A 25,064-nucleotide genomic window follows, 5' to 3' on the forward strand; every position below is an offset into this window, starting at 1 on the left:
ATCTTTCTTTTTAATTATCTACTGCAGTTCTTTTATAGCTTTATTGTCAGTGGTTCCAGAGTGTTGAGTAACATTAGTGGAGCAGAACCAGGAGAAATGTGATATTTCAGGTTTGGTTGGGTTCACACTGAAAGGTTCAGATACTTACTCTCTGCCTTGGCTCAAGGCCAAAGTCTTTACTACATGTTTTGACATTTCCTAACATTGCCTGTGGGCTTCCCAGGTGGTAAAGAACCTGCCTGCCAGTGCTGGAGACATAAGAGGTGCAGGTTCAATCCCTGGGTTTGGAAGATCCCCTGGATGAGGGCATGGCAACCCATTCCAGTATTCTTCCCTGGAGAATCCCATGAACAGAGGAACCTGGCGGGCTACAGTCCCCTGGAAGATGGCATGGCAACCCACTCCAGTATTCTTGCCTAGAGAATCCCATGGAGAGAGAAACCTGACAGTCTGTAGGGTTGCAAAGAGTCAGACGTGACTGAAGCAACCTCCCACATACACACACAACATTGCCTATATCTTCAGGTCCACTATACAAAGTAAGAAGATAGAACTTCATTTTATGTATGAAGTCCTATTGCATGATTGACCAGTAGGAAAAGCAAAAGTTTGGAATATAGAGATCTGGGACCTAAACCTACCCTTGTCACTTGCTAATCTTTTAGCTTTAGGAAAGCCACAGACTCCTTGATTTTCTCATCCATGAATTGGATATGAGTGTCTCCCTTGCCTAATTTATAGGGTATTTTAAGGACCAAACAGAGCACACTATATAATCTCATGGGTCAAAAATAGGCTAAATCTGTGAACAATCCACCTTCTTAATCACAAATACTGGTATATATTTTCCTACACTTTGTCAAGGAAAACTATCAAGGTGATCGAGGGGAAAAATTTCAGACATAACAGGCTTAATTAAATTTAAAACATGTTTGAAAAAAAGTTTGCCTTCCTGCAGAAAAGCCTGCTTCTAATATACACAAAGTAGTTGGCCAAGCATTCCCACACTCTGATGAAAGAAACCAAAACCAAAAAAACCAAAAAGCAAATACTCATTCTGTTGTGGAATCACCTGGAGATCTCATGGGATAAATCCGAATAATGGTCGTTTGTACTCCCAAACTTGTTTCTTTTCACCGTGCTCTTTCAAGTGGTGACTGGTTAAAATAAATGCATAGTTGTATTCTTACACCTGAAGTAAAATGAATTAACTTTGCCAAGCCTTGCGAGCTCTTTCCTGTCTGCCTTATTTAATGCTTACTAAAGGCTGTGATAACTTTTCACGTGACTTAATTTTGTTCTTTCTCTGCAGAGACGAAAATTACGGTAGGGCGGTGCTCCACAGACACAATTCCCACGATGCCTTGGACAGGTAGGTGTTTCAGACAAGTTACATCATTAGCAGAAACACAAAGACAATTGTTTTTGAGAGTAGACTTGTTCGAGGCTGAATATTGGTGCCTAGCCGCAGGCTTTCCCTGATGTTCTGGGCACGTGAAAGAGAATCTGATAACATTAGGGATTTTCACAAAGCAAACTGTGCTTCTCCAGCTTTCTGCTCCCAAAATGCAGCTTGAAGGCATAGAATCATCAATCCACTGCTCACCCTACCAAGGTGGCCTTCCTGATGGGAAAGAGCAAGGGCTCCCACAGAAACATGATGAGGTAAGATATTTCCAAGCCTTAGAGAAAGGAACCCTAAAAGAGAAATAACAGCTGAGTTCACTTGCTTTATGGGACAGTATGTTTCTTTTCTGCGGACGGTGACTGCAGCCATGAAATTAAAAGATTCTTGCTATTTGGAAGGAAAGCTATGACAAACCTACACAGCGTATTAAAAAGTAGAGACATCACTTTGCCAACTAGGTCCATAGAGTCAAAGCTGTGATTTTCCTAGTAATCATGTATGGATGTGAGAGTTGGACCATAAAGAAGGCTGAGCGCTGAAGAATTGATGCTTTTGAATGTGGTGCTGGAGAAGACCCTTGAGAGTCCCTTGACAGCAAGGAGACCAAACCAGTCAATCCTAAAGGAAATCAACCCTGAATATTCATTGGAAGGACTGATGCTGAAGCTGAAACTCCAATACTTTGGCCACCTGATATGAAAAACTGACTTAAGGGAAAAATACCTGATGCTGGGAAAGATTGAGGGCAGGAAGAGAAGGAGGCAATAGAGGATGAGTTGGTTGGATGGCATCACCGACTCAATGGACATAAGTCTGAGCAAACTCCAGGAGATAGTGAAGGACAGAGAAGCCCAGTGTGTTGCAGTCTATAGAGTTGGACATAATTTAGTGACTGAAAACAACATTTCTTTTCAGAAACTCCTAGGCATGTGGAAAATCGCTAAATGATACTCAGTGGCCAGACAAATGCAAATTAATAGGAAAATTTAAGCAAAACTCATAGTCACAATGATGTAAATAATCTAAGATTGATAAAATGAAAAGACAATATTCTTACTAAAGCACATTGACACTAACACACATACAAAGAACCACACCCAGCAGAAGAACCTAGTTATTTCTCAGACAGAAGTGTTATCTGGTTTAATAGGCAGATTCATGGGGTCACAAAGAGTCAGACATGACTGAGCAACTGAACTGAACCGAACTGACCACCAAGACATACTTAGTAAAGGACTACGATTGTTTTTTCATGGTGGGGCTTTAAAAAGATAAGTATACATTGTAAAGTAACTGTTGTTATTTAGTTGCTAAGTTGTATACAACTCTTTTGTGACCCCCATGGATTGTAGTCCACCAGGCTCTTCTGTCCATGGAATTCTCTGGAGTGAGTTGCTACTTCATTCTCCAGGGGATCTTCCTGACCCAGGGATCAAACCCATGTCACCTACATTGGCAAGTGGATTCTTTACTACTGAACCACCTGGGAAGCCCCGAAGTAACTATACTCAAGTAAAAATTAATTAAAAAAACGTTAAGTGGACACTTTGAATATGTCTATTTTGGAATTTTTATCTGTGAATTTTTCTAAACCATTTAAAAAATGTTCAGAATTTTGATGTGTTGGAGGAGGAAATGACAACCTACTGCAGTGTTCTTGCCTGGAGAATCCCAGGGATGGTGGGGCCTGGTGGGCTGCCATCTATGGGGTCACACAGAGCCGGACATGACTGAAGCGACTTAGCAGCAGCAAGGAACTAAAAAGCCTCTTGATGAAAGTGAAAGAGGAGAGTGAAAAAGTTGGCTTAAAGCTCAACATTCAGGAAACGAAGATCATGGAATCTGGTCCCATCACTTCATGGGAAATAGATGGGGAAACAGTGGAAACAGTGTCAGACTTTATTTTGGGGGGCTCTAAAATCGCGGCAGATGGTGATTGCAGCCATGAAATTAAAAGACACTTACTCCTTGGAAGGAAAGTTATGACCAACCTAGATAGCATATTCAAAAGCAGAGACATTACTTTGCCAACAAAGGTCTGTCTAGGAAGGCTATGGTTTTTCCAGTAGTCATGTATGGATGTGAGGGTTGGACTGTGAAGAAAGCTGAGTGCCGAAGAATTGATGCTTTTGAACTGTGGTGTTGGAGAAGACTCTTGAGAGTCCCTTGCACTGCAAGGAGATCCAACCAGTCCATCCTAAAGGAAATCAGTCCTGGGTGTTCACTGGAAGGACTGATGCTGAAGCTGAAACTCCAATACTTTAGCCACCTCATGCGAAGAGTTGACTCATTGGAAAAGACTCTGATGCTGGGAGGGACTGGGGGCAGGGGGAGAAGAGAACGAAAGAGGATGAGATGGCTGGATGGCATCACCGACTCAATGGACATGAGTTTGAGTGAACTCTGGGAGTTGGTGATGGACAAGGAGGCCTGGCGTGCTGTGATTCATGGGGTTGCAAAGAGTCAGACAGGACTGAGCGACTAAACTGAACTGAACTGAAGGGTCCCGAGTTTACCCCCCTCTACATGAAGTATCCCACTGGTTTTTGGGTTCCCAGCCTTAGTTCTTCTGTTTGACTGTTCTGTGATTTAGCTGACTGTCCTGTGACCTGTCCTGGTCTTCATGATTTTGAAGCTTATGTTCTTGTTCTCTGTTGGCCCTCTCTTACCAAAGGGAACCTGATAACTTGAATCCAGGCACTGGTGGAAAACACACCCTCCATTGTATTTGCCTTTCTCTGGAACTATTAAAGAACATACTTTTTGTGAAGCATGACCAGGAAAACTAATATTCATGTTCTTAATATGTTTCAAGATATGTGTGTGTGCTTAGTTGCTCAGTCATGTCCGACTCTTTGTGACCATGGACTGTAGCCCACTAGGTTTCTTTGTCTGTGGGGACTCTCCAGGCAAGAATACTGGAGTGGGTTGCCTTGCCCTCCTCCAGGGGATCTTCCCAACCCAGGGATCAAACCCAGGTCTCCCACATTACAGGTGGATTCTTTACCATCTGAGCTACCAGGGAAGCCCATGTTTCAAGATAATGTAATTGTAATGCCTTCTAAGGTAATTTTATATATTTAAAATTGACTGAGCGACTGATCTGATATGATATGATCTGATCTGAACCCTTCATGTTGCTGGACAGCATTCTGGCTAAAGCAGCATATTGAGCTGCTTTAGTTTTATTTTATTTTATTTATTTATTTAGAAGTTTTATCTTCACAAATAAAAATCTATAAGCCTGAGACATTTCCCCCTGGACTCCTTGGCGAGTATCTCAAATGACATCTTTATAAAAGGTAGTGTAGGTTATTTTTCTCCTTGCATTTGCACAAACAGATGTCCATGTGACACTTTTGCATCCTTCTGCAGAGTTTGTGTCCACTTTGGTGCTCACCCAACACCACTTTGGAGCACCTACTGTGTGCTGACACTGTGCCAAGTGCTGGGAATACAAAGATGCATCAGACACCAGCTGTGATCTTAAGGCGCTCTCACATTTCATGGAAAAAGATGGATCCATAGACACAGATACTCAGATTTACCATGCAAAGTGCTTGTAGAAGTGTGGGCCATGCTAAGGGAAGAAGCAGAGGGTAACTCTGACTGAAAGAGTGGAAGCCCGCCCTGAGGAAGTGCTCATTGGTGTTGCTGCTTGAAGGATGGAAGCTGTTTCCAACTAGGAAAGGGTAGCTGGTGAGTGAGGGGCTGGGAAAGAGGCACTTCCAGCAGAAGTGATAACATGCCCAAGAATTCCACATGAGCAGAGACTGAAAATAAAGGAAAATAAATAATTGTCTCGTCATGCTAGAAGACAAGCTTCATAGGACACACAAACAGCAGGACATTTTACTATGTCCTTTCTCTGCAAGATCATTAACATGTGTCAAAGGAGGCAGAAGGCACAACAAATAGTACCAGTGGAGATGCCCTTCGGAGCCAGACAATATTCTGCAGTCTGGGAACAAAACGAAACCCTTGCTTCCATAAAACTTCAAGTGATTCAAGTGAAAGTCACTCAGTCACGTCCAACTCTTTGTGACCATGTACAGTCCATGGAATTCTCCAGACCAGAATACTGGAGAGGGTAGCCTTTCCATTCTCCAGGGGGTCTTCCAAATCCAGGGATTGAACCCAGGTCTCCCGCATTGCAGGTGGATTCTTTACAAGCTGAGCCACCAGAGAAATCCAAGACTACTGGAATGGGTAGCCTATCCCTTCTCCCATGGATCTTCCTGACCCAGGAATTGAACCGGGGTCTCCTGCATTGCAGGTGGATTCTTTACCGACTGAGCTATCAGGGAAGCTTCCTGGTTAAAGGTCGAGGAGGGAGAGATTGAATGTAGATGAACACAGTATGGTATGTCCTGTGGTGATAAGGACCTGAAAGAATGAAGCAGCTAATGAGACAAAGCAATGGCGTCTGTGAGGGGCTATTTCCTGGATGGGGGTCAGTTCCATCTGCACCCATGCATTACACCTGCTAATGAGTCTCACCATGACCTCACTCTGAGTTTCCTTAAAAACACAAGAGATTGCATTAGCCATTTTTAATAAACATTATTCTTTCCTTAATAAACACTATTCCCTCTATCTCTGTTCATTCATGTCTGTTTATCCTCCAAGTCCCATCTCAACCTGTATCTCATCCAGGAAGCCTTCTCTGATCCCCACCTCCTCCAAACAAGCTTTCTCAGCTTCAAACTCCCTTGTACTTGACCTGAACGTCTTTTCTGATACTGACTGCTTTCTATGCTTGGATGTACATGTCTTGTCCTGCTAGCTCTGTGTGTGCAGGGTCTGTCTATAGTTAATTCATAACTCATTCCTCAGCTGATGATATACTGTCATCAGTATAGTATATGGTTTACCTGCAAATATTTGCTTAATAAAGATACACTACATCAAGTTAAAAATTGCATCTTAAATAGTATACTGTTTTGGCACATTTTCTGATTCAGTACCTTTGATCTGTCAGCTTCAAATGATGCTTTGAAGTGCAAATACAGTCAATCATGGTAGAATTCTCCAAAGAGCTTACTTTCCCTGTATTACTGGGTTAAGACATTGAACAGGCTTTTCTTGCTGATTGATCAGTCTGATCAAGCTATCTCCAGTGCTTTGATGATCATGGTTCCTTCTCTAATTTTCTTGTCTTCTCTCTGCTCCCTCTTTTTCAAATTATCTGTCTGTCTCAGCTCTCTGCCACTGTCTCTCCTCCCCCTACTTCTCCCAGGCTCCCCTCTCTTCTCTTCTTCCTATCCATCCTTTCTCTTTTCTAACACTTTCCTCTGTTCATTTTCTTCCTATGTTTCCTGTTTCTCTCTTTTCTTCTCTTGCTCCCTCTTTCTTCCAGCAAGGCCTCTTCTTTCAACCCTGTCCACGGTGCTGAACTGGTAATAGACTGATTTGTATGTAGCCATCCCACCGCTGCCAGACCAGAGTTTTGGAGAAGGCAATGGCACCCCACTCCAGTACTCCTGCCTGGAAAATCCCATGGACGGAGGAGCCTGGTAGGCTGCAGTCCATGGGGTCGCTAAGAGTCGGACACGACTGCACAACTTCACTTTCACTTTTGACTTTCATGCATTGGAGAAGGAAATGGCAACCCACTCCAGTGTTCTTGCCTGGAGAATCACAGGGACAGGTGGGCTGCCGTCTCTGGGGTCACACAGAGTTGGACACGACTGAAGCGACTTAGCAGTAGCAGCAGCAGCATTGTGCTGGCATAAGGCTCTGATGAAACTGTAAACAAACAGAGCTGATGATAAAGGATTGAGTTCCTCTTACATAAAAATCAACAACACTGAAAGCGGTACATATTAGTAATTAACTCTTTTGCATGATGTGTTGCTTGTTTCACATATCCTTATCTTCGACTTGAATACGTTCCATTGTAATTAGATTAATTGGACCTAAAGAAGAATTCTTTTATTAGCATGGGGAATTGGGTTTGCTAATTTATCCTAGTCAGGTCAAAGCCTGGGACAATTTTGGTACTCCAAATAGGCCTTTTCTGGTAACATATCTATCTCCAACCCCAACAGGCCAAGATTTTACCAAATCTGTGGAAATTGTATAAACTATTTTTTATAATTTATTTGATCTTCCTATAATTATTTTTTGCTACAGGAAAACAAATGAGAGGGAAGAGCCAAAAGCCACAATCAGTCGGTACAGATCTGACGACACTTTGGACAGGTAAGGTGTTTTGAACCAGCAAGTGGAATGTGTAACATATGTTAAATCCCATTTCTTATAAGGCATGAGGCAGATAAATGTTTACCAAAGTGAGCTTCAAACTATGATATTTTATCCCCAGGAACAGAAGGGCTATAAAGATGGAATTATCTTCTTCAAAACTCACAAAATCTTGACTTGCTATGCTATTTTCCTAAAATCTTGCTAATAGTACATCAAAAGGAAAAATCCTAAAGGAACTGGTTTGAGTATAGATGGGATGGGCACTGCATGTTATCTTCTTAATTTTAAAAGGAGAATATAGTTTTTTGTGTGTGAGTCACCAATTCTTGTTCTAACTTCTATTTTTCCATTCTGGAGGCAGAGAAACAGCAGTTTTTGTTTTAACTGTCTTATGGAGAGACTATACATTTTAATAACACAGTAGTTTTGATTCACTCTAGGATAAAGACATTAGCTCTTTAGAAAGTAAAACTGCTCTTTCAGCCATGGAGTCACTGCATGGCTGTACATGAGTCATTGTGTTGTGCCTGTTGTTGGCTCACTCCTAGGTGGAAGGAAAGGAAGGGCTCATAAATAGAAAACTTAGGAATATCTATTCAGGTTGAAGTGTAAATGCTACGAGTCACATTTAAATTTTATATCTCGTAGAGGTGCTTATCGGGAGAAGGCAATGACACCCCACTCCAGTACTCTTGCCTGGAAAATCCCATGGACGGAGGAGCCTGGAAGGCTGCAGTCCATGGGGTCGCTAGGAGTCGGACACGACTGGGCAACTTCACTTTCACTTTTCACCTTCATGCATTGGAGAAGGAAGTGGCAACCCACTCCAGTGTTCTTGCCTGGAGAATCCCAGGGATGGGGAGCCTGGTGGGCTGCTCTCTATGGCGTCGCACAGAGACGGACACGACTGACGCGACTTAGCAGCAGCAGCAGAGGTGCTTCCCAGGTGGCTCAGTGTTAAAGAATCTGCCTGCCAGTATAGGAGACACAAGAGACTTGGAAGCAGTGCCTGGGTGGGGAAGATCACCTGGAGGAGGTCATGGCAACCCACGCCAGTATTCTTGCCTAGAGAATTCTAGGGACATGAGACTGTTGGGCTACAGTCTGTGGGGTTGCATGGAGTCAGACACAACTTAGCAGTGAGTACAGAAGTGTTTATTAAGCATAGATAAAGAACAAAGTTAATATCTTCATTTGGAGTCTAGACACACTGAATGCCCGAGGCCATCAATAGTCGAAGCCACACCCCTGTAAGCTAAAGACGTGCTGTCTTTGGAAACAAACACGCAACCTGCTGCCCTTGCAGCATATACACTGAAACTTATGGCATCTAATAGATTCCATATTCAGACCAGGCCAAAGTCAATTAAAACAGCAAATGCATGCGCTTCTGCACTCTTTATAGGCTTTTAAGTCAATCTCCCTAATAGCGAACTAAGGGGGTGACATCTCTCTTGTAATTAACAACCTTGACAAGAATCAGTTTGTGAAAGTATATACCCAGGATCTCATCTCCACAGTACTGAGTGAGAGAGGAGTCACAGTGCTTCTGTCTGTTCATCTTGGCCTTGTGGGCTGTTCTAGTGCTCTGTTAATTGAAGCAGGAAACCCTACTTCTAGGGATGAATTTACAAGTGAGGCAATTATATCTCAAGAAAGGTAAATATGTGGGAGACCTAAGCCTTCACAGGCTGAATGTTTGTGTTTGAATGTTTATATCAGGCCAGTCAAGATGGAACCTTAGAACACCAGCAGTGAACTAGACCAGACCTCACAGTCAAGCCAGTTAGTCATTCTCAACCTCAGCAGCAGATTAGAAGCACTTAGAAAGTGAAGATGTCAGTCTCTCAGTCTTGTCTCTTTACTACCCCATGGACTATAGCCCACCAGGCTCCTCTGTCCATGGGGTTCTCTAGGCAAGAATATTGGAGTGGGTAGCCATTCCTTTCTCCAGGGGATCTTCCCAACCCAGGGATTGAACCTGGGTCTCCAGCACTGCAGGCAGATTCTTTACCATCTGAGCCACCAGGGAAGCCCAAATCACCTAGAGAGCTTTTGGACTGCACTGATAATTTCCTTCCAACAGCTCTTAGTCCCTAAATCCTAATCTAATTAGTCTGAGGGGGACTTGGGCATCTTTTAAAGTTTATGACATGATTCTGATGAGCAGCCAAAATTCCAAACCACCAAACCAGCCCAAACCCTTCATTTTAAAACTAGAAAATGAAGCCAGAGATTTCTTGCTTTATCTACACAGAGGATTAGCAGTGCGTATTGGGAAGATGAGCTCCTTCCCCGGGCACTCCTATCCCCAGCTCACCCCCAACAGTGAACTGCATTCATCTCTCTAAATGTGGGCACAGGTGTGAGGGAGAGAACACAGACGAGGTCAAGAAAGGCAAGCCCTGGTAGCAGGAGTCAGACCCCATCATGCAGGGCATTCCAAGTGTAAGATGCGAAATAATTTTAGGAGGAAGATGATCAAATATATTAGGAGTGTGCATGTGTGTGCCATTTTAGTACTAACGTGTGTAATAAGTAAATATGAGAAAAGTACTGAGTTACCTTTAAGGAGTTCCCTTTTAAAATATACATCTGTCGGTAAAAATATGAAGTGTTCTAAAGAAGCATAGGTAATCAATAGTACACCGTAGCATTTCACTATGGCTCAAACCCTGAAGATTGTTTCATATCCAATTTGGAAAAACCAAGGTTAGGGAGACCTCTAGTGTTCTGTTGTGGAAGTGTAACTTTTCCTTTGGTTCTTCCGATCGTGTTGCTGATTAAGTATTTCCTGTCTCCAAGACTGACCAATCTATCTCATATCACAAGTTGATAGAAACTTCATTTCTAAGGGAAGTACCAAGTTAATCTCCCTAAGAAATGAGAAATTGATGAATACATTGGAATGATGTTTAAATTGATGATACATTGGAATGATGGTTCTGTCCATTATGATTTATATTATTTATATAAATTATTATTTACATTATACACAATTATTTATATGTTATTTATAGACTGACCCCCCTAGTGTTGTGAAAGAGATAGTGGAGGTGAAAAATAATAACTGAAGAAAGACCTGTTGCTCATGAGTGTTGCAACAATTAGACTACAGAACCAGGTGTATGAACGTTGGCCCTATGGAAAGACTTGGAGACAGACTGCTTCCTGGTTGTATGGCCAAGAGAAAGCCACTCACATTCTCTGAGACTCTATTTCTTCAGCTATAAAATGAAAATAACTACATCTACCTTGTAGAGATGTTCTGAAGAGCAGAGAAAATTGCAAAGAGTAGTAGGGAGCTATTTTGACTATTCCACACTATATTGCCCACAAAGACAAACACTGTAGAATTTTGATTAACTTCATTTAATTTTAACATCACAACTCTCCTTTATTTAAACCTTGAAGATGATTGAAATTAAGGTTCTGTTTTCTTTAGACAGATTGTTATTTTCAGGGTACCAGAGAAGCAATTTCCCAGGATTATTTTTATCTTATATGAAGATCTTATAGATGGCTCTAAAGTCTGAGCAGTTTGCAAGGAACATTTAAGTTTTATGATTTAGGATTGCATGACATCATGTTTATGATATTCACCATGGTTTACTGCAGAGCCCTTTAAATATAAACATATCAGAGGCTCAGTAGCAATTAGTGCAGAGAATATACTTGTAGTCTTTGGTCTAATGATCACCTGAGTGATCTTCATGAGTTTTTTTTTTTTTTTTTTTTGCATGTCTGTGCAAATCCTTTATTAAAGCAACAGCCAAAATACAGGATGGCTCACATTATTTTTTTTTCTTTTCTTGCTACTGTATCAACTTTAATACTAATCATTTGTTTATACCTTTAAATTATTTTTAAAAGGTAAACATTTATAATTTACAAATCAACAGAGTGACATTTCTATCCAGATACATTTTTCCATCTTATTTCCCACTTTTAACAAGGCATATCTAGAACCAGAGGGACAGCACATCAAATGGAAGAGCCAGCACCTTCTGCGAGCAGCAGCGCCAGACTGTCTAAGAGATACACTGAAGGTTTACATTCCTTATTAACTAAAAATAATTTATGCCAGAATATTCTCAAACCTATTTGCCTTCTGTTTTTACATTCTCTATGAGCTTCGATTTCGATGGTGGTATTCTGAGCATTAGACCCTTTACATATGACATCTCTAAAAAAAAATTTCAATTAAAGGTCATTATCACCATCATATAATATTTTCTCATATAACAGACACTCAGTCCTTCAGGAAGCATAACAAGCTATTCTGTTTTATTCCATTGCCTCTCCCCACACACACTAATTTGTTTAATCCAAACCTTGTTAATCACTGTAGAAACCCTACAAATCATTAGGAAGATGAACTTTGTTATATACTAGAGGATTTTTAAACAAACAAGTGAATGTAAAAGTGATTAATACCTTGAGGATGGTGGTGGTTTAGTTGCTAAGTTGTATCTGACTCTTTGTAATCCCATGGACTGTAGCCTGCCAGGCTCCTCTGTCCATGGGATTTCCCAGACAAGAATACTGGAGTGGGTTGCCATTTCCTTCTCTACATCATGAGTTTTAAATGCGGATTCATTCTGTACAAGTTAATACCTGGATTGTGAACAGTCAGTTGAGAATATGGAGCTCTGGATGATTCAGTGTTCCTCCCTTTTTGCATGCGAGAGTTACCAGTTTACATTCAAAGTATCAGCATTATGCACCATAAACAGAAACTGTGGGGTTGACTTGGGGAGTTTTCATGTATTAGTGTTAGTTATCAAGTGTTTTAGTTACACGTGTCACAATGACATCTAGGAACTGAAATCATTTTAAAGCTGGGAAAATAAGCCATATTTTTTCACCATGACTTGTTTTTAGAGCAAGGCAAGGTGATCATCCATCTTCCCAGGAACAGTTTATATAAAGCCCTGTAGTAAAGTGGATGGTGGGACTTCCCTGGTGGTCCAGTGGTTAAGAATCCACCTTGCGATCCACGGGTTCGATTTGTGATCAGGGACCTAAGGTCTCACATGTGGGATTGCAGCCAAGTCTGCTCACGGAAACTACTAAGCCCACCCACTACAAGGAAAGCTCTCGCTCGACACAATGAAGATCCTGTGTACTGCAACTTAGACCCGATGCACCCTAAAGAAATATATAAATATTTTTAAAAAAGAAACAGATGCTATGTGCTCATTTCCATGGCTTATTTTTTTTAGATAACATAAATGATAAAGATAACAGTTTAGAGAAAATTATATTAATAGTAGACCCATAGTACGAGATCAGCAGAAGAATCTTGCGAACCTTTTGTTTTCCAGAACCTAATTTTTCCGCATCCTAGTTTTGTGCAACGTGGGGAAGGGAATGACAACCCACTCCAGTATTCTTGCCTGGAGAATCCCATGTACAGAGGAGCCTGGTGGGCTGCAGTCTATGGGGCTGCAGTTTTGTGCAAACCTGCAGAATCCAGAAGACAGCCTCACATCTCAGGAAGAGCTTTCCTTTCTGATGTGCTTTTCTAGGGGTTGCAGTTGTGAGATCCCACCACTGGCATGCAGGCTACAGGATTCCTAATTTGTCTTCTGACCCAAAAGACAGACAAACACACCTTTCCCAGACCTACTCTCCTATGGAGATCTGAGTTTAGAGTGTTTTAAACCTCTGATGGTCCCCAGGACCTATTAACACAATGTGTTAGTCAGTGTAAACAAATTTGCCAGGGTAGAGCAATTTTTGTGACGAGTTCTCTCCCCTGCCTCCAAATCTCCATGGTTTAGCCCAATAGAAGATTATTGCTTGCTCTCAGCAGAGTTCAAAGTGATAGCCTGGAAAATTAGGGGAAATCTCTGCTCCAGGAAATGACTCAGAGACCTAGGTTCTTTCCATGTTTTAATTCTACTATCTTCAACACGTGAGCACCAAAGCTACAGTAGAAGAGGAGGAAAGAGCATGGAGGATTGTGCAAGAGGTTTTATGGTGGTTTGGGAATCATGAATAATATTTCTGTCCACATGCTGTAGAATTCAATCACATGATCCCAATATATGTGTACTGAAGATTGGGATGTGCAGTCTTCCTGTGTGCTCAGAAGGAAAACAAAGAGATTGACAAACATATAGCCTTGTCTATACCATAGCGAACTCTGAGCTGGTGATGGGCAGGGAGGCCTGGTGTGCTGCGATTCATGGGATCGCAAAGAGTCGGACACGACTGAGTGACTGAAATGAACTGAACTGAACTGATCTGATGCCATAGAACATTTGTTTAAATTGCTTAAGTTTTCCATTGATTCCTTTCAGTGACATAGAAAGTACTGTCATTGGGTAAATTATTAAACAACAATGAAAAGGAAATCGTTAATGAATTAAATGCTCAGTGAGTCAGAAAGGCTAGCTGAAAAGCATAAACTTTAAAAGTTACAAACTGTCAAAATGGCCCAATAAATAGATTTTTGTGGTGAGTATAATAGTTTTTTTTTTTTTAATTGTAAAATTTTATAAAATGTAACACCTGAAAAGCAATTGTTTTCACTAGAGAAAGGTTATGTTGATTCAGGCTAGAAGTGATTCTAGCCTGAAAGAGGTCTAAGAGGAGTTTAAAAACTTAAATGTTGATCCAGACTTTTGTCTTATTTCTTTATAAAGGATTTCAAACAGAAATGATGCTGCTAAAACATATAAGGCCAATACCCTGGATAACCGACTAACCAATAGGTACCAGTATCTACTAACTTGGGGAAAGGTTCAAGTACAATATTTTTCTAAGCATTACTTACTTACATACAGTTCTTCAGTCCTACTTATTATCTTTCTGTAAACCCTTATCCTCTATTTTTTAAACAGAAATAATTTTGGCATAAAAACTTGGCTCCTACTCATGGTTAAAGAAAAATAAAATCTTATTCCTGGCTTCAAAATGAAGAGAATTCATTTCTTCAGGCCATCATTCTTACCACATTTATATTTCTGTTTAAATTATCCTGGTGGCAACAGGATGTATTATGAAATACATGTAAATGTAAAGTTTACATTCCTAGTGTACAAAAATTATTGAACCCATCAAAGAAAAACACTGGGCTTAAAAGATGAAATTTCTAAAGAAAAAAACCTTTTTTTGGAATCTAATACACAAAAAGGTGAAAAATCATGAGATCAACTTTTCAAATGTATTCAACTACTGATACTTTCTTTTTCTTTCTCACAACTAATGTTAACTTTTAATAGTAATAACTCTAACTTCATGGACAACTGCAAATTGATGCAAGAATTTATTCTTTACTGCTGCTCAAACTTTGCCTTCTTGTTTTCTTACCAGAAATGTGTCCACGTTTCAACCACCAGAAGTGACAAAGATGTATGTACTTCTCTAACTAATCTTACATTTTAAGAATAAAGTGTATTTCTTCCTATATGTCCAAGAAAAAATCAAGGTGTATTGTCTTTAGGCCAAAGTTTCATTGTAACACAGCCATGCCTGCCCTCGCCAACTTTGACAGGTTAAATAGTATTGATAGAAATACTGAAGTGGTCAGCAAAACTTAAAGTACTTTCTATGTGGACTTTAACACAAAAAGTTTGCCAACCTCTGCTCTAATCAAACACCGAAGCTTAAGTCATTCTTTATTTCTTTTCTTTTTAAAAGTCTAGATTCTTTACTTTTTTGCTGATAGAACTTTAAAATTTTTTCCTACTCCTATGGCAACTCTTTATTCTTGTACATTACACTTGCCTCCCAAAACACCCATCACATCTACAGCTCAGCTGAGTCTTGAAATCATGCTTTTGCCAACTATCTATATAGACAAAATGCATTTTCCCTGGAATGTACTAATGGTGGTTATAAACAAGCAAAGTAGATATATTTTTGAAAACTTGGTTGATTTTTAAATTTGTATTTTCAAAAAAAGTAATTTTCACCCTGGACTGCCCTCCAATAGTTGAAACAGGCCTGAGTCACTTCAATTTTTTGAGGGTCTGCATATATTAACAAATGCTAAATAGAGATTTGGCTTCCCTAGTGGCTCAGACAGTAAAGAACCTGCCTGCAATGCAGGAGACCTGGGTTCAATCCCTGGGTCAGGAAGATCTCCTGGAGAAGGGAATGAAAACCCACTCCAGTATTCTTGCTTGGAGAATTCCATGGACAGAGAAGCTTAGCGGGCTACAATCCATGGGGTCACACATAGTCAGACATGACTGAGCAACTAACACACACACAGATTTAAAACAGTGTGATTTTTAAATGTTTTCTTAAACAAGCTAATGTATTTAATAAAAAAATTGTAATATAATTCTGTGAGTCACAGCATAGACAGGATTTAAAAATATTTGTTGGAATCGTTTGATGTGGAATCAAAGCACATCGAAATTGATTGGTCTGGGTTTTGGACACCGAATGTCATATGAGGAATGACTTCTCCATTCAATTCCTTCTGTTTTAATTATTTGAATGGAAGCCAGGTGATTTGTAAAATGGGTAAACTAAGGAAGAACTTTTTCTGCTGTTCTTTCATCCTCAAGTGAAACATTTTGTGGTGATTAGGAGTAGGTTGTAAGTCCTTTCAAAGGTGAGATAAAATGAAAAGTTTCAGCAATGTGCTCACTGCTTGTTCTTGTGACAAAACAGGCAACCTGGAGGTCTGTCCAGTGCAGAGGCCACCAGCACCCCCGCTTCCACTTCCACTACTACTCCTGTGAAGAAAAAGAGGTAGGATGGGCTTGTTGGGCGCCCCTCTTCCTGCTGTTCTCTCACAGATTGATCTTTATTAACGTCTGAACCAAAGCATCCACCAAGGCCCCCGGGTGGCATCTAGTTTGCTCTCCGCCCTTCCTCCTCCTTCCCTCCTCCCCTTCCCAGGGATCTGGTGCCTACTGTCTTCTGCTGCCTTCACACTTCAGTCCTTTCCTCCCCAGTCTCCTTTTTAAAAATGCCATCTTTTCCTCCAATTTTATTGAGAAATAATTGACATACATTGCTGTGTAAGCTTAAGGTGTATAGTGTGATTTACACATATGTTGAGGTGATCACCCAGTATGTTTAATTAACATCCATCATATCTTCCCAGGTGGTGCTAGTGGTAAGGAGCCCTCCTGCCAATGCAGGAGACATAAGAGACATGGGTTTGATCCCTGGGTGGGGAAGATCCCCTGAAGAAGGGCATGGCAACCCACTCCAGTGTTCTTGTCTAGAGAATCCCATGGGCAGAGGACCCTGGCAAGCCACAGGCCATAGGGTTGCCAAGAGTTGGACACGATTGAAGCAACATAGCATGCACAAGATTCATCATCTCACAGAACATCCATTATGTCAATAAAAACATTTCTCCTTTTGATGAGAACTCTTAAGATCTACTCTCTTAACTACTTTTCTATGTATAATGAAATGATATGAAAGAGAAGTTGCTCACTCGTGTCTGACTCTTTGCAACCCCAGGGACTGAAACCTGGCAGGCTCCTCTGTCCATGGGATTTTCCAGGCAAGAATACTGGAATGGGTTGCCATTTCCTTCTCCAGGGAATCTTCCTGACCCAGGGATAGAACCCAGGTCTCCCACATTGCAGGCAGACTCTTTACCATCTGAGCCACCAGGGACTCCTATGTATAATACAATCATGGTAACTGTAGTCATCATGTTATATATTACAACCCTAGAGCTTATAACTTCTTTATCCTTTGTTGGATGATGTTTTGAATGGATATAAAATAAGCTGGTCTAAAGGACAAATAAAAAAATGTAAGTTTTTACCTTTTGGCCACCTTCCTCCAATCTCCCTCAATCTGCCTGCCTCTGATAACCACACATCTGATCTTGTTTTCATATGTGCCATCTTAGGGTCTTGAATAGCTAGGTAATGTTTTGATGCTAGAACTCAAATAGTAAAGCTACTTCAGGTAACGCATGTTAACAGAGTCCTACTACAGAGAATGCCTTATCCTGTACAACAGCTGCAGTGTGGCCTAGTGTCACTAGACTCCAGAAACCAGTCTGCATCTTGGAGGCCTCCTCTGCTATGTAGATCGGGCTTCCTCCACATTCAGGGTCAAGGGTCCTATCTGGAGGCATCGGTCTCTGTTTGCGTGCTTATTACCTCTTCCTTCAACTTCCCCTGTACGGCCTTCCACTTTCACCTGTGCTAACTTCCATTTATCTAGTAGGCATGGAGGAAGAGGTAGATCTTCAGTGGTAGAATCTTCTTTATGTAGCAGAATGGGATGGTGGGAGTGATTTTTGCATGTTGAAGAGAACATAGTACCAGTGAATCGTGACATGAATGGAAAACAAGCTTTCGTGAACCTCACTGCTTTTGAAATTTTTTTATTTTCTTTGCTTGCTCCTCTGCCCATGCTTGGGCTTCCCAGATGGTGCTAGAGGTAAAGAACCTGCCTGCCAATGCATGAGACGCAAAAGACATGGGTTCCTCTCTGGGTCGGGAAGATCCCCTGGAGAAGGGCATGGCAACCCACTCCAGTATTTTTGCCTGGGACAATCCCCATGGACAGAGGAATCTGGCGGACTACAGTCCATGTGGTTGCAAAGAGTCAGAAACGACTGAAGCGACTTCGCACGCACACACAGGACTCTGCCTGGTATAGGGCAGGTGTTCAGTGCTTGCTGATGAGCTGGCTGACTGCCACGCTGCTCCTGAAATCCTCCTGGAGGGAAATGACTGATTCTATTTTCTCCTGCAGACAAAATTTTGATTGTGTCTACAGAGTCTCAGGAAATAAGATTATCCTTCTTTTGGATCCAAATTTCACACTTCCCCTGATCCTTTCTTTGTCGTTAGGAGAAACTGAAAGGGAAATTTAAGGTCAGTTAGTTCAATCTCCTACCCCGGGCAAGAATCTTTCCTCTGATAGGCTAGGCATCATTCAGGAGCATTGCAGCCAGAAGCATGACTCTCACTTTTGTGATGTGCCTTGACTAAGCTCTTGGGGGTTGCATTGAGCTGAAATTGGCTTTGATTTACTCCTATCCCATCAGCACAGTCCTGAAATCTCAGAGAATAGACCAGCTTCGAGAATTTAAAGGACTCTCCTGTCCTTATCCTTGATCTTCCTTTTCCAGGCTATCTTACTCTCCTCTGAACATCATTTTTGATATATAACTTAGTCTTTTTGACAGAGTCCTTAGCTATCTCTACCAATTAAAATGATGTCTTAATAATGGGAAAGCATCTTTCTAATTGGATATGTGTGTGTGTGTGTACATTTATGTATAAATGTATGTGCTTAGTTGCTCATATATGCATCTATATAAAATTGAGCTTGGCATTGCTGTGGCATTCATTTATACTTTCAATATTCTTACTTTCAGCATTTCCTGTCATACAGAATTTTTAAAACCATATTTTGAGTAGAACATAAGTGTTGTTATTTTTATTATGAAATGTTTCAGAAATGCAGACGAACAGAGAGGTGTGTTGATAATGAGCACCCATGAACCTACCATACAGATTCAACATTATTATTTTCCAGATTTCCTGCAGATTTCTTTTTAAAAAGTGTCTACATTGTTTACTGTCAAAGGAAATGGGCAAAGGGATTTATTTGGGAGAGCAGATTGCCTGCAATATAGGCCGTTACTTCCTATGGCAGGAAGTAAATAGTTTTCATTTTATCTCTAAGACCTTGTAGGAAAGTCATCTCATTTCCTTTTCACCTGTCAATTTATTTTCAGCTTTTCCTGGAAGACATGTGGGTGGGGGGTCAGGTCTTTGGAGCACAATGCTTATAACTGATGTCATTTCTTAACAGACAGTCCTGGTTTCCACCACCTCCTCCAGGTTACACCACCACCCCAAACACAGGAGCAAGCAGAAGGTAAGAGAAAGATGTCAGAGGTAATTGCTATGTAATATGATGGAAGAATGTGTTAGATATTGACAACATATAATTGTGGATGCTTTGGAATAAAGCTGAGGCAATTTTGTGAACTCTGAGCTCTCAATAAGATAGTGCCCAGTGAAAGTGAGGTCAGGGTACAAGTGTGCCTGGTAGGAAATCTGACATGCTTTGAGGTGTAAATGACTGTATTTTTAGTTTGCTAAGGGTTGCTGTAGCAAAGTACCATAAAGGTGGGTGATATGAGAGAAATGTATTGTCTCACAGTTGCAGAGGCTGGAAGCCCAAGAGCAAGGTGTTGACGGGGTTCCTTCTGAGAGTTGTGAGAAGGGATCTATTCCACCCTTTTTCCTGGCTTCCGGTGTTTTCCTACCAATCTTTGGTATTCCTGAGTTTGTATAAGGGCTTCCCTGGTGGCTCAGATGGTAAAGAATCTGCCCTCAATGCAAAAGACCCAGGTTCGATCCCTTGGTCAGGAAGGTCCCCTTTAGAAGGGAATGGCTACCCACTCCAGTATTCTTGCCTGGAGAATTCCATGGACAGAGGGGCCTGGCAGGCTACAGTCCATGGGATCGCGCCATTTCAATCTCCACCTTCATCTTTACATGGTGTTTACCCTGTGTGCCTGTCTGTGTCCAAAGTTCCCCCTCTTATAAGGACACCAGGCCTATCGAATGGGGGCTCATCCAACTCTGGTATGATCTCATCCTGACTCAGCTACTTATGTCCATGACTCATGCCTTACCTACTTGTGTCTACTAATGTCCCCATTTTCCAAACAAATTTGGAGAGGACATCATTCGATCCATAAGGAGGGCAAGGGAGAGAACAGGGCCCATCACTAGATGGGGCCCAGTGTGGGCTCTCGTGCACAGTCAGTTTTGCTCTGATGAACCCAGATGTCAGGATGGGAATGTGTATGGCAAGTTCTTGGTGAACTTAAAGTGACAGATGAGTAGTGTGTGTTTGCTTGTACTTTTTTGTTGCTGTTGAGAGCAATAATTATAACTAAATTAGAGCCCATGTGGAGAACACCTGGCTCTACCGTTTCCATACTGGGAATGTCAACAACTATTTAAATGAATAAATATTTAATAATAAGTGATTACTGTATGCCAGATATTGTTCTAGGATCTTGGGAGATATCAGGGAACAAAACACGGAGCCTACACTCAAGACTTCAGTGCAATAGCCACAGTGTAGGCCTCTAATAATCTATGTTGTCATTAGCACTTGACGAAAAATAGGTCTCCAAGGTGGTTTTGGTTTAGGTATCCAAAATTATTTTCATGTCATCAACCTCTAGAATATCTTCACCCAATATTTCCATGTTTAAATGGGATTCATTTTCCCAATCCAACACTTGGAAAAAGGGTATGAAGCAGTGCCCTTGTTTCATATGAGACTGTTTTATTTCCAAAAGTTTTCATCTGTTGAACAGGCTTTTAATGTGTCTTTAATTTCCCAAATAATAGGTATATTTGGAAATAAATGTCTTATAATTTAACTTGAATCTATAAGGACATAAATAACTTTAGTTGACTAATATACAAAAAGAACTCTAATTGTCTTTCATACCCGTGGCTTCATCTGTATATATGTGTGTGTACATATGTATTATATTATATGTGTATAACATATGTATAAAATTATTGGACTTGTTGAAAAATCACAGCTTGGAATTATACCAACCTTCTCTTAAAATATTTTCTTTTTAAACCTGTTCATCTTTTTAAACCTGTGGGTGGTTTCCAATTATATGAACTGCCAAATATGGATTGTGTCTCTAATTATAACCTCCTTTCTCCTCGGGCTGTGTTTAGATATTTCTCCATGAGTGGTACCTTTCATGGAACTACCCAAGATATTATTGTAAGATACTACTGTATATTCCATCCAATTTTGTCTTGATAGACAGTAACTGATACTTAGAAACATTCATTATGAATTTCCCAAATAACTTATTTTTATCTTTTATCTGTTATTCCATTGTTCATGTAAATTATCATCATAATAAGCATGTGTTATGTAACTGTGTAAAGATACGAAAGGGCTATTCCTACACCACCATCATATGTGCTCAGTGCACATTCAGCTATGGATCTGTTTGAACAGAACTGATACTGCCTGGCTATATGCCCTTACAATTTATGCATAGCTGGATGTGATTTACATGGTAAATAGATAAAATTAGTTACAATGCTTCTATTTCTGATTTCTGGATCAGATGCCTAGCACCAGATTTAAGGGAGAGAGAAGATTATTGGATAAGGTTGATGAATTTAAATATCCACTCCTTTCTTAAAGTCACAGATTATTAATAGAATGGCTAGACCAAACGACTTCTCTTCGAGGATCAGAGCTAATGTTATCCCAAGCTTTCAGGGAAAGGAGAGAATAATAGCAGTATAGCAATGCCTTTGATTCCTAAAGCTCTTTTCTTTGGAACAGCTCCAAGTACTGCTTCTGTTTCTCACCTTTAATACCAGTGCATTCTCGGGGCTGAGAAGTAGCCTTTTCACCAGAAGCCAAAAACTAGAAGCAATTATTAAATGATGAAAGGAATCAAAGATTTCCAAAAGAGATCTTTGTCCCCAGAAGAACAAAAAGAAGATGGAAATAGGTCAGGAACAAATAAAATGGAGAACTGTGATTTTTAATACTAGCTAATAGCCAGTGCTAACTTTATTTCCCTTCCACCTTTACTAATTCACTGGTCTCCATCTCCCTTTCTCCCCTTTCTCCTCTTCTGCAAAAGAATTTCCCCTTAATACCAACACTCACTCTCGTTTCTGTTCTTCATTTTGTGAACCTTCATTTTTCCATCACCTAATCTTTCCAAGAGATTTCATTTTCTCCCACACACCCATTCCCAGTTATTACAAGGAGAGGTCATTTTCCTGAATGTTTTTCCCCTCTAACCTCTCTGTGATCTTTAACCCCATGGACTACCCCATTCCTCAGTTTTCCCTTTCTTGACTTACGTAGTGTGGAAGAACCAAACTTAGTTGTGTTTGGATTGACAACTTGTATTGGTGTTGTGTTTGGATTAAAATCTGTTACAGGCATGATGTAAGCTGCACCCAAGTGGTCTTAAGCTTTTTTTTTAATCTATAGAAGAACCCATAATATCACACTTTTCTCTATATTTATATGTATATCTGTACCTATAACTCTACAAGTCTGTGTTTATGTCTACAGCCATTGATATTTCTATAGCTACATCTAGAAATATATCTACATCTCATTCTGTCTATATAATTAACATAAGGTTGGTGAATTCAGTTCAGTTCGGTTGCTCAGTTGTGTCCAACTCTTTGCAACCCCATGGACTGCAGCACGCCAGGCTTCCCTGTCTATCACCAACTCCTGGAGCCTACTCAAACTCATGTTGGTGAATTCAACTAGATTTTAAATGAGCAAGTTAAATTTTCTAATATAACTATACAGTAGAGCTAAAGAAAAAAGCAATTTCTTAAAACAAATATCATTTTATGTATGACACACATTAGTCTTACAATGAGAAGGTTAAGATCTGGTGAGCAAACAAAATTTTGGAATTAAGAATCAAATATCTCTGAAAGTCTCTTGCCCTCTTTCTGATAAAACAAGTAGAGAAAGAAGCTGTAATTCATGGTAGTAAGACACAGCAGGTAAAGTTCTGAACTTAAATAAAACTCTTTCTAGCTGATTGCTAAGGTAACTCCTTAGTCCTTGAATATAAATGTTCTCTGATCTCTTTTTTCTCTTGTTGAGAAGGGAAAACTCTAGCACAGGGTTTTGAATGACCAACGTGTATGTGCCGTGTGAGCTGTGCTTAGTCACTCAGTCATGTCCAACTCTTTGCAACCCCATGGACTGTAGCCCGCCTTTGTCAGAGGACAGGCTCCTCTGTCCATGGGGATTCCCCAGGCAAGAATACTGGCTGGAGCAGGTTGCCAAGCTGTCCTCAAGGGGTTCTTCCCAACCCAGAGATTGTACCCAGGTCTCCCGCATTCAGACGGATTCTTTACCATTTGATCCACGAGAGAAGCCATGAATACTGGAGTGGGTAGGCTATCCCTTCTCCAGGAGATCTTCCCAACCGAGGAGTCACACTGGGGTCTCCTGCACTACATGTGGACTCTTTACTAGCTGAGCTACCAGAGAAGCCTGTCAGCCTGTGTCAACAAGATTATTTCCTCTGAAATCCTCTTTTCAACTGCCATCAGAACCTATAGTTTCTTTTCATTTTAATCAGGACTGAATCAAATTTTAGCTCTGCAACCTTTGTTCCTCATTATACTGATCTATCTCTCCTTCCTCTGTGATCACTGGTTTACCCCCTTTCCCATGTTCAAATCCCTTTCATTATTTCAGAATATCACTTCTGTTTTAATGTTTTGGTGTAATGTAATTTGAGCTCTATGTATTCGAGATTCTGAAATACATAGAAATACATGTGTCATCAATATGGAAAATTATTAGAAGGTCAGAGCCAGTGAAAGTTTTTCCTTTTCCACGTGTTTCATTTTAAAATTTGTCAGAAAGCCTGACGCAAAGCAGTTTGTCAGCAATCACTAGTGTCTATCTTAATTTCTCAAGTTCTTAAACTTTTTCTCATCTTTGAGTCTTCAAAAGAATGATAACATACGCCAGGACTTGAGCCAATGGTGTGGATAATAGGTGCCATTCATGAGAAGTGCTCAGTCAAATCACAATAAAGTACAGATGCAGCATTTCTAGGAAGTTAATATTAACGTCGCTTCTGATTTTAGAACCCACCTTTAACTCTTGGTATTCTGTTTACGGTAAATTTAAGTGCGTATGCCTTTGTACTTAGGTGATGCAGAGATACAGTGCTTTGATGGCATATGAAGCTCATTTAAGAACCTTGTGGAAGCCAGATTTAGGTAGCAGTTGCTTAAACAATATGAATGTTTACAATGTTACCCATTATAGTGATTCTGGAGAAACAATGAGGCAAACCACCAGCACCACCAGAAAAAAAAAAAAAAAACCCAATGTGTTTTTTTCTGCAATCATCTCCAAAGACAGAAAATAAATTGTATAATATCTGATAAAATTAAAGTAGTGAAAACACATGCAGGAAATCACCATATTGTGAAATGCTTGCTACATACTTTCATAATTTCTCATCCATATTTGTTTCAATATTCTCTTTCAGTGGTTTTCACTTCCACTTAGCTGACTGGTAGATATGAAGGAGGAAAAAAATTTCTGATTGAGAAGTGGGTTGCTATGGCAACCTTGCACTACAGTTATATTTTTCCATCTGTAACTATAAATGGTAAAATGTAGCTTTTCTAATTATGCTGCAACATTTTTAACTCTATTGGTACCAAACCTTCTATGAAGTTTGCTGTCACCCTAAATTAAATCATTATATTTAATTTTTATCACAACAAACATCTTCTTGTATTAACTGGAAGCCATTTTGCAAAACCTAAGAGTCTAAAATGCTCAGTAAAATGTCAAAGTATAGTGATTTTAAAATTGTATTGGAATGCCTAGAATACCAATTATATTTATTCAAAATAATTAAAACATAAGCCTGAGTCAGGATTTGTTAGGAGAAAGTTAATTCAGAATGTGC

The 25,064-nt window shown here is 40.3% G+C and overlaps 1 protein-coding gene across 50 annotated transcripts in view; it reads left to right on the forward strand.

The window, feature by feature from the left end:
• SCEL (sciellin) overlaps positions 1-25,064 on the forward strand; it is a 125,344-nt gene that overhangs the window by 20,933 nt on the left and 79,347 nt on the right. For 37 of the 50 annotated variants that reach the window (XM_086330044.1, XM_086330060.1, XM_086330052.1 and 34 more), the window contains exons 4-9: positions 1,313-1,372; positions 7,544-7,612; positions 14,269-14,337; positions 14,939-14,977; positions 16,250-16,330; positions 19,382-19,447. In XM_086330044.1, coding sequence (XP_086186170.1) covers positions 1,313-1,372; positions 7,544-7,612; positions 14,269-14,337; positions 14,939-14,977; positions 16,250-16,330; positions 19,382-19,447 — 384 coding nt within the window. The remainder of the gene's footprint in view (positions 1-1,312; positions 1,373-7,543; positions 7,613-14,268; positions 14,338-14,938; positions 14,978-16,249; positions 16,331-19,381; positions 19,448-25,064) is intronic. The other 13 variants (XM_086330067.1, XM_086330069.1, XM_086330068.1 and 10 more) reach the window with 2 other exon arrangements.

This window comes from Bos grunniens, chromosome 12, assembly GCF_055505025.1.
Source record: "Bos grunniens cultivar Pamir isolate PY7600 chromosome 12, Bosgru_T2T1.0, whole genome shotgun sequence".
In the NCBI taxonomy this organism is placed as follows: Eukaryota; Metazoa; Chordata; class Mammalia; order Artiodactyla; family Bovidae; genus Bos; species Bos grunniens.